General features: G+C 41.7%; 1 protein-coding gene across 1 annotated transcript; it reads left to right on the top strand.

Moving 5' to 3' along the window:
* Positions 1 to 6,789: 6,789 nt before the first annotated feature.
* LOC136503529 (uncharacterized) lies at positions 6,790 to 8,990 on the top strand. Its single transcript, XM_066498578.1, has 2 exons — positions 6,790 to 6,997; positions 8,194 to 8,990. The coding sequence occupies exons 1-2, from the start codon at positions 6,790 to 6,792 to the stop codon at positions 8,988 to 8,990; spliced, it is 1,005 nt and encodes a 334-aa protein (XP_066354675.1).
* Positions 8,991 to 13,845: the final 4,855 nt, after the last annotated feature.

Raw genomic sequence — 13,845 nt, 5'->3', positions numbered from 1 at the left:
CATGACTGTCTTTGTTTTTGTTTTTGCTCTATAGGTGATACGTATCGTACCGGCTTTCACTTCTTCAAAGATTTTCATTTTTTGAACTAGAGGTGATACCTTTCTTGTACCGGCTATTAGAGCCGATGACTAAATGAATCGGCTATCAAGTGTTGATCAAATGCTAGGATAATATCCCTTCAAATATTTTTCATCGATCGCTATTGATAGGCTATACCAGAATTTTTAGACCAATGGTTAAACGATCGATCAATCCATGCCAAGCATCTCATTAAGCGAAACAAAACTTCCTTTAATAGATCTGTTAACTCTGAATTGCACTTATGATTCCACTTAGCGTTCACATACGTTGGCCTAAGCCTATCTCTAGGACCAATGCTTATTCTTCCTTAATCCAATGGCCGACGTGAAGCCATGACTATTTACTAAAACAAACTCTCAGAGCCGATTGCTTGGATCGGCTATTGGCTTTCATTGCTGATTTTAATGAAGCCTCCTTCCCATAACTTGCCAGAAAAGCATTCAAAGTCTGCTTGCTCCCAAAAGACTGGATCAGCTATTGCGATACTTATAGACTCATCAGCGCGAACTAGTTCAACATCATCTCCATGCCATTGAATCAAACACTGATGCATGGTTGATGGCACACAATAGTTTACATGAATCCGAGTAAACTGTATGACCCTTTTCCATCAATGATGAAGAATGTGGTGAGCAGAGTCTTACTCTCGATTGTCAATTCGACGTTCATTGCCCTCCAGGTCTTAGACGCATTACCTCCAAAGTCTTTAAGCATCATATCGGTGTAAGACATGAGATTGATAGAAGCACCTCCGTCTACCAACATCTTGTTCATCGGCTCCCCATCAACAAACCTTTTACATATAAAGCCTTTAAGTGTCGATGCTTGACTGGTTTATCAAATATTGCCTGCTGTATAACTGTCAACTTGGCAACTATCTCCTCATACTCTGATTCATCAAAATCTAAGTAAACTTCTTGATCTGCTGGAGCTCTAAACTCTGATGGCAACAGAAAAGCCATTTGAATATTAGCCGATGGTTGCCTTCTATCGGCTGTTTGCTTAGCACGCCATACTTGAGGTTTATTGGATGCCTAAGCTTGTTCCAACTCTCTATTCCTTAGGCGTTACACTCTTCTCTTCTGGCTTCTTATTAAACCTCCTGGACACCATTGGCCTTCCCGCCAAACACATTCTTCTTCATTACTTTCATAATCAGCCTAGTTTTGATCAACAACTCGTTTTCCCAAGCGGATCATGAACATTTCTATTTTTTAAGCGCCGATCCATGCTATTATGATGATACGCATCTTGAGCATGGATAGACCAGCGGTTGGCTTGAGATTGCCTAAACTCCCAATATTGTTCGTTGCACTCTAGACAATTATTTTTGGTAGACAATTTCAAACCTTCGTCCCAGCAATGTTTGAAGAAAGGGAAATTCCAATATGATTTAGCTTACTTTCTTTCATACCTCTCCTTTTCCCGTTGATGCTGGTATTCTTGCTCTGCTAACCAACGCTGATAATCCTTTTCCTTCCACCGCTGCCATTTATTCAACAAAATTCGAGATGTAACCCACGGCTTTGTCACCCCATCCTTTGACATTTCTCCATGCTCATATCGGCTCTTTTGCTTATCGCGATGCCTTTTAATTTCTCTGTATTCATCAGCTGATATTTCCATCTCAGGATCGACTGTTCTAGTTCCTCTTGATTTGGTTGATGTCAGGTCCTTAGTCTTTCCTTTGAGCAACCTAGCATCGACCATGTTTTGATCTCCTAGGAAAGAGTTATCATCAACTTTCATCTTCCAAGGCATATCAAATTTGAGCCTCCCTTGCTGAATAGCCCTCTGTATATGCTGCTGAAAACTCTGCATTCATTCGTAGAATGAGATGTAGCATTGTGAAACTTGTAGAACTTCTTATTTCTCAATTTATCAGGGGGCAACATAACATGATTATCGGGCAACTTGATCTATCCCTTCTCAAGCAAGAAATCGAAGAGCTTGTCTAATTTTGTGACGTCAAAGTCATAGCTCTCCTCGAGTCCTCTTCCCTAAGGATTTGGCACCATTACTATCTTTTTGCTCTAATTCGATTCAGCCGCGACAACCTCTTCTTCTTCATCTTCATAGCTGTCATCGACTGAATATGGATTATAAGCTTCGGCCACTGTGGTACTCTTCTGGAATCGGGTATCTCTACGCATACTCTGGAATTGGCCATTGAACGCCGCCACTCATTGAGCCAATTGACCCAAGTTGTCAAATTCTTGTCCTAGCAGCTTTTCTTTCCAAGTTGGTAGCATCCCTTGAACGGCCAAAGCAGCTAGCTGATCATCATCCAAATTTAATGAGAAGCACAAATTCCTAGTCTCTTGGAACCTCTAAAGAAACTTAGTGCCCGATTTGTTAGTTTTCTACCTTATAGTTGTCAAATTAGTAATATTTTTTTCTCCAGTCATAGTATAAAAATATGTATGAAATTTCTTTTCTAGGTTAGCCCAATTAGCAATGGAGTTGACTGACAGTGATGAAAACCAAGTAAAGGCTAGCCCTGACAGGGACAAGAAGAAGAAACGAACTCGATGGGCCTCTTCAACAGATGCTTCACCTAACTGTGTAAGATACTGACTGATATGTTCTATTGTGCTTGTGCTGTCTTGGCCAGTGAACTTAGCAAACTCTGGGAGCCTATAATTTATAGGAAGAGCGACCAAATCATACTATTTTGGATATGGGCATTTGTACGAGAAGGTCAGCCCTTTTGGCTTCAGACCGAACTGATTCATCATTATCTCGGTCACCTTTAGCAACAACTCATCAGCATGTGAATTTAGATTTCTCTACACTTGTTGACCCATCTGTGGATTGAAATCTCATGTGCTTTGATACCCTAGATTCGGAATCATGTGAAGGGTGTTATAATCTATGCCATAATGATACCCCTGTGGAATCTCTATCTACTGGGTCCTTTATTGGTTTGCTGCTTGAAGTCTTTGATTGTAGACATGAGGATCTATATCTCTATGGATCCTTTGAATACATGGAGCTATTTTTTGAGCCAACGATGGTATGTGACCTGATGTGCCAAAATTAATCATCTGGTTCTGACCTTGCCCCGTCGGCTGTTGCACATGCTGCATTGACGATCCAGGATTATACTGTACCTTGAGCTTGCTCAGATGAACTCTGAACTACCTAGACATCATCATTAATAGCTGGTGCTGCTTCTTGATGGCTAGTACTAACTTGATTAGTCGCCTGGGTCAACTGATGTGGAATGTTGTAATAAGCCGGCCCAACCTGATCAACTGGAAACCCATGAAACACCTCCTTCATGGTGTTGTGGAATGTGTTCAAGAAAATTTCATTATGGTTTGATATGGCATCATGAATAGATTTGTTTATAGCTTCCATGAAGAAATGTCTGTCTTTAGTCTCATCTACATTTGTCTGCCCATGCAACAAAACTCTTGGTAGTGGTTATTTTTGAACAATTGTATTGTCCCATGTTTTGGTGTTGGATAACAAACACTTGTTCTAAAATTCTTCTATAGCTTTGCTGATGACATCTTTATCTCCATTAGGTAGGTATTCATAAGGTACCTTAAGGATGTTGTTGTTATTGTAAGCCGCCATGACGATTGTGGAGTCCCACCAGGCATGCCAGAACGTGTGTCAGCATGAAAATTCATCTCATGCTGGGCACATGAGCAAGCTGGAAGGGTCTATTCAATGGAGCTGTAGATCCACCTGGCTTCAACACAGGGGTGATTGATCATGTGTACTCCTCTCGAGACGTGCCAGTCAATTTGACCCTGCAATTGACAAGGAGAGAAAGTTTATCAGTAATTTAAAGCAGAACATGGCGGTATTGCCAGATAGTTCTAAATGTGTGGCTCTGAGAGCCGATGTGGAAGGAGATCGACTAAATAGCTGATTCCAGCATACTCATAAGAATAAATCAATTAAAGCTCATGGAATTATGGAAGGAAAATCGGTTATCATTCAAGATAAATATCACTACCTTAGACAAATATTAGTCAATGGCAATAGGATGTCAACACTAATCAGTTTATGCTAAGCCAATGACTACAAGTAACTGAATCTATTTTTATATAAAAGAAACATCTCATCATCATTTAACCATTTAATAGAGATAGATCTAATGAACATATTAGATCTCATCTATCGCTAATGACCAGTGGGGCATGAGGTAGAATCATGCAGGCCACAGAAACAACAATAGATTTGACGACCCTAACTTATTACTAATATTAGTGGAGCACGAGGCAGAATCATGCAAGCTGTAACACAATAATAAGATCATGGGGCTAACATATCCTTTAACCTACCCTTACTTCAATGGTCTCGTGACGTGAACTGTATATGTGAAAACACTCGATATCGACTAAAATAGTCGATTCAGGCACAACGTACAGTTAAGGTCATGCCCTATCAGGAATAGATCTACCAAATAACGGTCCCCGCTCCATGGTGCTAACAGTGGGGTGTGAGGTAGAATCACACAGGCCATGATAACGGGCCATGGAATGGTTTTCGTTAGCCGGTAGATCTATTCAAGACCAGACATGCCTTAACCGCATACTATGCGCGATCAAGATTGATATAAAATAGCCAATAAAATAAAACTCATCGTTTAAGGTGCAGATTAGATCAGTTTAGATTAATAAACGATGGGTTAAATAGGATATAAGGCCGATCTATATCAATCCCAATCGGGCAAAGTGATATTGTTGTAATTAAATAAATAATGGAAACAATAAGCAATATCGGTAACTTGAATCTATCCGAAGGATGCCACCCTTAGATAGAGCCGATAACTTGACCTTAATCTAGTTCAAGCAGTGGAGGTTGGCCAGATCGATGTAGCCATACTTGAACTAGACAAGAGTCGATAACTAGCTTATACCAGAGTCATAGTGGAGGTCGACCGGATCGATGCAGCCGTATGAATAGAAGTATAAGCTATGATGTTACTTACAGACAAGCCGGAGGTCGGCCGAACCGATGTAGCCCTGCTCGCTAAAGAACTCGTCGAGATCTACTCTACTCCTACTCCTAAGGGGTGGCCAGAGCCAAAAAAGTAAGTAACTTGTATTTGATTGATTAGTTGTTCTTTACAATAGCCAGGGTCCAATATTTATACCTAGAGCCTAAACATGAATCCTACTCGAACATGACTCATTACAATCTTCGGCATAGAAGAAAACATTCCTATCTTAAGATAACTTGGATCTGAATCTTTCCCTTTTTGTAGAGTCTGATATGTAGTTTCCTGGTGCCAACCATAGCTCATCATCGTTATCTACTGACGTCATTCAAAGAGATTCGATTCCAGAGTCATATCTAAATCAGCTAATATCGATTATCACGCAATCGATTCCTTGATTGGCATAATCTTGGAAGCCTTCGAATTCCCGCGTTCTCCTCCCAAATTTTGGTGTAAACAGGCCCATTATCTACCAGGCCCCTCCCCAGCAGTTTGTCCCTCAGCTTGGAGGAGTAATGATGGGTGTGCCTTACAACATGAGCACCAGGGCCATGCTGCTGCCGCCGCCTCCACCGCCCTAGAGGATGAACCTAGGATAGGAAGGCCCTCGCCTTCGGCTCCACAACCTCAAATGGCTATCATGCGATTGGTACATTGAATGTGCGATGGCTTGTTCCGTAGCACTCACAACTTTGGGTGACACATCCTCGACGACCGCCCTTGCCTTTGGGGCGCCACCATTGACGAGGGCTTCGCCGATGACCTACCGGAGAATCCCAACCTCAGGTGCGCTCTCTCGAAAGCGTCGCTCATCCTTTCCTCCCATCTTCAGGAAGCAGGACTTTCTGAGCCTAGCTGAGGCTGCTACAACTAGCAGGAAGAAGGGCCATGGCCCTCTATTCAACAACAAAAACATACTGCAGCATGTACTTGCTCAGCATGTGCTGTCTGCATAGTCCAAAACTGCTTTGAGATTCGTGCTTTGTACTTTACCCAATGTAAAACACACTCTACCCAATGTGAAACACTACTGTTTTGGATGGCACATATCTCAGTATGCTATGTGGATGGCCTCGATAACACATGCTCAGTATGTATGTAGTGAAAAATTTCTTTGGTTCAATAGAGATGAACGACAATTCAAGCTTTGCCACCATGGAGAAGAACTTCCCCTTCAAGCAGGTGGAAGAAGATTCCCTCACGCTGAAATTTGCACCGATCAGACTCTGTTGGATGAAGCGGAGTAGCAGCTTGAGCAGTTTGGACAAAGCTCGCATGGGGAAACCAGGTGCAACAGAGGAAGGGCACTTTTGGGAAGAATGATGGTTCCGAGCACCGACTAAGGTGAGGCTTGTTGCCGACATCCTAGGGCCATACCCATGGGAGGCTACATGCATCACGCATCCATAGGGTGGTGAGGGAGACGATGGGGGTGACCTCAAGTAGAGGCACCTCCAATCTAGATTCATAGATCCATTCTAAGGCGGATACGATCAATTGGATCCCCTAAACCCTAAGTTTGTTGAGATCCCTAGATCCCCCAATCTCACTCGCTTCGTCAGTCACTTGTGGAAGGGTGCGCCGACCAAACCATTCACGGTGGTGGTCAGGACTATGACGGCCCCCACTATCACGGTCATGATGCCGCGGGGGAGGCTTTGGCCCGAACCGTGGTGGTGGGGAGGGGGGCTTTGGCTCGAACTATGGCGGATTTGGTGGCAGGACATAGGAAGGAGGAGGGGGGAGGATGGCTCCTAAGCCAAATTCATGGAAGCGTAAGGAGGGGGCAGCAGCTGCTGAAGAGAAAGCTCATGAAGTTGAAGAAGAGGTTGCGGTGGAAGAGATGCAAGATCAGAATAAAGCTACTAACAACTCCAAGTGGGAGAATCATCAAGAGAATTCTCAAGAAAAGCAAACTTCATGGGGCCTAAAAGGTGCTAATGAAGAGGGTGACAGTGAGTAGAAAGATGAAGGTAAATCTCATAACACTGCTGGGTCATCTCATAATACTGCTCGAATCAGAAGTTTGCCTGTGAAAAATGTGGATTATCCAACCACAGTACTAAGGAGTGTCGTAGATTTGCATGTGAAATTTGTGGTCTCAGCAATCATTCCACCTATGAGTGTAAGAAATGTCTACCTTGGAACTTTGGACTTGAATTGTGTCCTATCCAAGTAGAAGATCAGAGTTTCTTTTTTATTGAGGATTTGTATTGATCCCTAGGTTGCTAGGGAAAAGGCAAGTACAACTATTATATCTATGGTTTCTGGTGTTGTGAATGCCAAATAGATAGAACACGAATTTATAAATCTGATTGGAGCAGCATCTTGGAGGTGGATTGCCAAACCAGTGGGTGAAGGCAAGTTCACCATGAGATTCCCAACTAAGAAAATGGTGCAGGAATGGAGCTTTTTACAGAATCTGAATATGAGAAATGGGGCCCAAATCAAAATTAAGGCTTGGTCTCCAACAGTGGGTGCTAAAGGGGTCTTATAGTCTGCCTGGTTGGTTCAGAGTGAGTAAGATACCAACTGACCAGAGATTAATCATGACCTAGTGAGAAAAGTGGTTGAGATTGATGAAGGTTCTCATTTCAGATATGACTATGTAAGGCTCAAGATAGCATGCAAAGATGTGGCCAAGGTTCCAAAGACTGCAGAAGGTACTCTTGGGATTTATATCATTAATTTTGAGTTTGAAATAGAAGTTTCAGAAGGAAGGGTGAGAGAATGCTCAAGAGTGGTATCAAGGTGGGGGAGAAAGCACAACCTCCTCCAAAGAGATCTAAGGCTGATCCTGTACCTAACAGTATGAAGACATCTGGCAAAGATTCTAACACTTCTAAGGGTTCTAAGCAAGATCAGGGGAAGAGCTCTAGGAAATAGGTATAGACAATGTACTGGTCAGCTGCACCTAAAATTGACTTCAATAGAAGGTCCCAGACCAAATTAATGGCTGATGCTCAAAAAGCTTACACAGTCTCAAAAGATGCTGACAGAGTTCATATCCTTGATACATTAGAAGACTCAGATACTGATAGCGACTCTTTTAGTAGAAGGGTCAAACAACTTACTAATGATGATGTGGGGCAGTCATCTAAGGATGATCAGGGTGACTCCACTAAGCAGCTCTAGTTTGTTCATGCTGAAGTCAGAAATGAAAATGTCACTGAATCTGCATATAAGAAGATGCAGGAGGATAACATTGCCACTATCCTACCCAGTAGTGACAAGAGGACAGCCTGTGAAGGTGGCAGGGAAAATGAACAATCTCTAGAAGTCTTTATCTTAGAGGATAACATTGTCAATATGCAAGAAAGTATGGAAGTTGATGATGATACTCAGCTTAACAATGACACAGTGCTAGATAAGAAAGGCACAAATACTTCAGATCCTATGGTGGTGCCTGGCAAGGAAGCCCATCAGATTCAAGAGAGGATAAAGAGTGAGAGGCTGAAGAAGGATACATGTTTGTCAACTATGGAGGTGGAAAGAGCTAGAATTAAAAAGAACTTGGAAGGTAATTCATCAACAACCAACTTATTCTCTGTTTTATCAATAGATGAAATTATACATACTACTTCTGAAATGGGTGTTGTGTTGGATAACAATGACTTTGATACTTTTAATCTACTGAATGACTTAGAGAATGCTAGAAATGATTTATATCAAAAACAGCTTGATCAAAAACAAAAGTCTCAAACTGACACAGTTGAGACTGAACAAAAAGAGGGATCTACTATGCAGGAAGAATCCTCTGAGCCAGAGGATTTTATATTAGTTGAATCCAGGAAGAAAAGAAGGGAAAATAGGAAGAATCTCAAGATCTCCCCCTTGAAGCAAGGGAGGAGGCAAGACCAGGAAGATCCTGGCTTGACCAAGAAAAGAGGAAGGAAGCCTTGTATTGCTCCCTCCTCAAGGAATCCCAGAAATAAAAAGAAATCATAAATGCAAGGCCTTATTTGGAACTATAGGGGCCTTAAAAAGAAAGGGGTTGCTACTTTTTTTAAAAATCTCATCTATCAATATTCTTGTCATTTTGTGGGTATTCAGGAAACTATGCTTAAAGAGTGTGATGAAAAACTCTTAAGAAAATTTGATATTAATCAAGACTACTTGTGGCTGTGCAACTCAGCTCATGGTAAGTCTGGTGGTATTCTGGTAGGTGTTAAAAAGGAACTATATGATGTTGGATCTTTCCAACAAGGTGATTACATGCTGCAATTGAATCTTTGGGATAAAATGAATAAGATAAAATGGAATCTACTTGTAGTCTATGGGGCTACACAAGAAGAGCACAAAATGAGTTTCTTAACTGAATTATCTGCTTTTTGCTCAAGGAATAATGAGCCCATTCTGATTGGAGGTGACTTCAACATTATTAGATATGCAAAGGAAAGAAACAAGCCTAGAGGTATACAAAGACACTCTGATACCTTCAATGCCTTGATCATTTTTATGAACTCAGGGAGCTAGAGATGTCTGGTGGCTTTTTTACTTGGTCCAATAATCAAAACAACCCCACTTTGGAGAAACTTGATAGAATTCTCATTTTCAAAGGTTGAGAGGATGCTTTCCCAAACACCTTAGTTAAAAAGCTTCCAAGAGAGGTTTCTGACCATAATCCATTGATTCTCTTTTCTAAAGTGTATTCTCCTCAAAGACACTTTGAATTCAAATTTGAATTGAGTTGGTTAAACCATCCTATGTTGTCTCAACATAGTAGGTCCCAAGCCCTGGTAAAGGAGGAGGGTTGTGATAGGCGTGGTGAGCCAACGTTAAATCTAGCCATTCTAATGAAGATGAAACCCAAAAGAAAACCGTTGGGGCGTAACCCTCTTAGCGACGCACCATATCAGAACCCGGGTATGGTGTTAAATGAGGAAGGGTCGGGTTATCACCCCCATGACACGCCATGTCACAATCTAGGCATGGTGTCAAGTGAGCAAGGATCGGGTCGTCGCATCCTTAGTGGCGCGCTACATCGGTGCCTGGGTGTAGTGAAAAATGAGCAAGGGTCTTTACATCTGAGTCGATGGGTGCGAAGGGTAAGGAAGCTAGTCAAACCAACTAGGATCCGTTTAGGTAGTTGGAATGTAGGGTCGCTTACAGGTAAGTTAAGAGAATTAGTTTATACCGTGACTAGGAGGCATGTAAATATATTATGTGTTCAAGAGACTAAATGGAAGGGTCAGAAAGCGAAGGAGGTGGACAATACAGGTTTCAAGCTTTGGTACATTGGGATAGTTGCGAATAGAAATGGAGTAGGAGTTTTGATTGATAAGAGCCTCAAGAATAGTGTGGTGGGAGTGAGAAGGCACGGAGATAGGATTATCTTAGTCAAGCTTGTCATTGGTGATATGGTCTTGAACGTAATTAATGTGTATGCCCCCCAAGTAGGCCTCGATGAGAGTGCTAAGAGACAATTCTGGGAAGACTTAGATGGCCTGATTAGAGCTGTACCTAGTAGTGAGAAGCTTTTTATAGGAGATCTTAATGGGCATGTAGGTACTACAAGCACAGGTTTTGAGGCAGTGCATGGAGGTTTTGGGTATGGTAGTAGGAATCAGGAGGGAGAGGAAGTTCTGGACTTCACGGTAGCTTTTGACCTGATGATAGCCGACACTTTCTTTAGAAAGAGAGAAGCTCATCTAGTGACCTTCAGTAACCGACAACACTCTAGTCAGACTGACTTTGTCCTCACAAGAAGAAAGGACAAACGAGCATGCTTGGGTTGCAAGGTGATACCAGGGGAGTGTGTTGTTTCTCAACATAAGCTTTTGGTGGTAGACTTTTGTTTTTAGGTGCGTGCCCGTAGGGATAAACAAGCTAAGATTGAAAGAACAAAGTGGTGGAAATTGAAAGGGGAGACGTCAGAGGTATTTAGGGAAAGGGTTATCAAAGAGGGCTCTTGGAAGGAAGAAGAGGACATAAACAACATGTGGGAGAAGATGGCAACCAACATTCAGAAGGTGGCCTCAGAGGTGTGTGGAGTAACCAAACGAAGTGGAGGCAAGGCTAAAGATACTTGGTGGTGGAACAAGGAAGTCCAAAGGGCTATTAAGGAGAGGAAAGAATGCTATAGATGCTTGTACCATGATAGGAGTCTAGACAACATAGAGAAGTACAAGGTGGCAAAGAAGACTGCAAAGCGAGCTATAAGTGTGGCAAAGGGTAGAGCATATGAGGATCTTTACCAACATTTGAGTACGAAGGAAGGAGAGAAGGACATTTATAGGATGGCTAGGGTTCATGAGAGAAAGACAAGGGACTTCAACCAAGTTAAGTGCATTAAGGATGAAAGGGAGCATCTCTTGGTGAAGGAGGATGAGATCCGACATCGATGGTAAGAGTATTTTGACAAATTGTTCAATGGTGAGAATACGGACACAACCTTTCAGTTGGATGACTCTTTTGATGACACCAATAGGTGCTTTGTATGGAGGATCCAAGAATCTGAGGTCAGAGAGGCGTTGAAAAGAATGAAAGGAAGTAAGGCGACGGGACCAGATGGTATCCCAATCAAGGTGTGGAGATGCCTTGGGGGCATAGCATAGTATCGCTAACCAAGCTGTTTAACCATAGTTTTTGATCGAACATGATGCCTGACGAGTGGAGGAGAAGTATATTGGTACCGATCTACAAGAATAAAGGGGATATTCAAAGTTGTACTAATTATCGGGGAATTAAGTTGATGAGCCATACTATGAAGCTATGGGAGAGAGTTATCGAGCACCGCTTGAGAGCAATAACACGGGTCTCTATGAACCAATTTGGTTTCATGCCCGAAAGGTCAACCATGGAAGCCATTTTCTTAATAAGACAAGTTATGGAGTGGTATAGGGAGAAGAAGAAGGACCTACACATGGTTTTTATTGACTTGGAGAAGGCTTATGATAAAATACCAAGGAATGTTATGTGGTGGGCTTTGGACAAACATAAAGTCCCAACAAAGTATGTCGGGCTCATTAAGGACATGTACAACAATGTTGTGACTAGTGTTCGAACAAGTGATGGAGACACGGATGACTTCCTGATTAGGATAGGACTACATCATGGGTCAGCTTTGAGCCCTTATCTATTTGCCTTAGTGATGGATGAGGTCATAAGGGACATACAAGGGGACATCCCTCGGTGTATGCTTTTTGCGGATGATGTAGTTCTAGTTGACGAAAGTCAGACAGGAGTGAATCAGAAACTAGAGTTATGGTGGGAGACTTTGGAGTCCAAAGGTTTTAGACTCAGTAGAACTAAAACTGAGTATATGAGATGTGACTTCGGCACTACTACTCGGGAGGAGGAAGATATTAGTTTGGAAGGTCAAGTAGTGCCTAGGAAGGATACCTTTTGATATTTAGGATCAATGCTACAGAGAGACGGGGATATTGATGAAGATGTTAGCCATAGAATCAAAGCAGGGTGGATGAAGTGGCGCCAAGCATCTGGTGTCCTGTGTGACAAAAGGGTACCACAGAAGCTAAAAGGCAAGTTTTATAGGACAGCGATTAGACCTGCTATGTTGTATGGTGCAGAATGTTGGCCTACAAAAAGAAGACATGTTCAACAGATAAGTGTCATGGAAATGCATATGTTGCGTTGGATTTGCGGTCATACAAGAAGGGATTGAGTTCGAAACGATGATATACGTGATAGATTAGGGGTAGCACCAATTGAAGAAAAGCTTGTCCAACACTGGTTGAGATGGTTTGGACATGTCCAACGGAGACCTCCAGAGGCATCGGTGCATAGTGGAATCCTAAGCCAGGATAGTAACATGAAGAGAGGCAGAGGAAGACCGAAGTTGACTTGGGTAGAGGTAATAAAAGGAGACTTAAAAGAATGGAATATACCTAAAGACTTAGCCTTAGATAGGAGTGCCTAGAAAACAGCTATTCACGTGCCAGAACCTTGATTGCTTCTGCTAGGTTTCAACTCTAGCCTACCCCAACTTGTTTGGGACTTAAATGCTTTGTTGTTGTTGTTGTTGGTTAAACCATCCTAACTTTATTCCATCGGTAAAAAAGATTTGGACCAAACCCTATAGAGCTAAGTCAGTACTTGATAAAATCCAGCAAAAACTAAAGTTACTGAAGCAGTACTTCAAAGGTTGGGGGTCCAATCTGCAGGGAGAATTAAGAAAAAAGTTGCAAAGTTAGTGAGGAAATAACCAAACTTGAATCTATTGAAGAACTGAATGGCCTTGATGCTGATCAGGCATTGTTGAAAACAAAATTGGTTTGTGAGAACTTAAAGCTCTTAGATCAGGAAGAAACTTATTCATTTAATAGATCCCATGAACAATGGTTATTAAAAGGGGACAACAATACAAGCTATTTTCATAGAATTGCTAATGGCAGGAAAAGAAAAGACATGGTCATTTCACTGGAATGTGATGGCAACATTATTAAGGGTAATGAAAATCTTTTAAAGCATGCAACTGATTATTATACTAGACTTTTTGGACCTGAAGTGGACCATAATGTACAGATAGACCAAAGTTTATGGGATGAGTTAGAACATGTCTTTGATTTGGAAAATGAATTTCTTTGTAGACCATTCTCTGAAAATGAAATTAAAGAAGCATTGTTCCAAATAGAAAAAACAAAGCTGCTGGTCCTGATAAGATATCAATTGAGTTTTACCAGGTGTGTTGGGAGATTGTGAGAGAAGATATCATGCAATTATTTCTTGACTTTCATGAAGGGAACGTAGATATCAGTAGAATAAACTATGGTGTGATTACTTTGTTGCCTAAGGTTACTATGCTTCTAGAATTCAGCAATTTAGACCTATATGTTTGTTG

The sequence above is a fragment of the Miscanthus floridulus genome, chromosome 14 (assembly GCF_019320115.1).
Source record: "Miscanthus floridulus cultivar M001 chromosome 14, ASM1932011v1, whole genome shotgun sequence".
Lineage (NCBI taxonomy): Eukaryota > Viridiplantae > Streptophyta > Magnoliopsida > Poales > Poaceae > Miscanthus > Miscanthus floridulus.
Note: the sequence above shows the minus strand (reverse complement) of the source record. Positions and strands in the feature narration are given on the sequence as shown.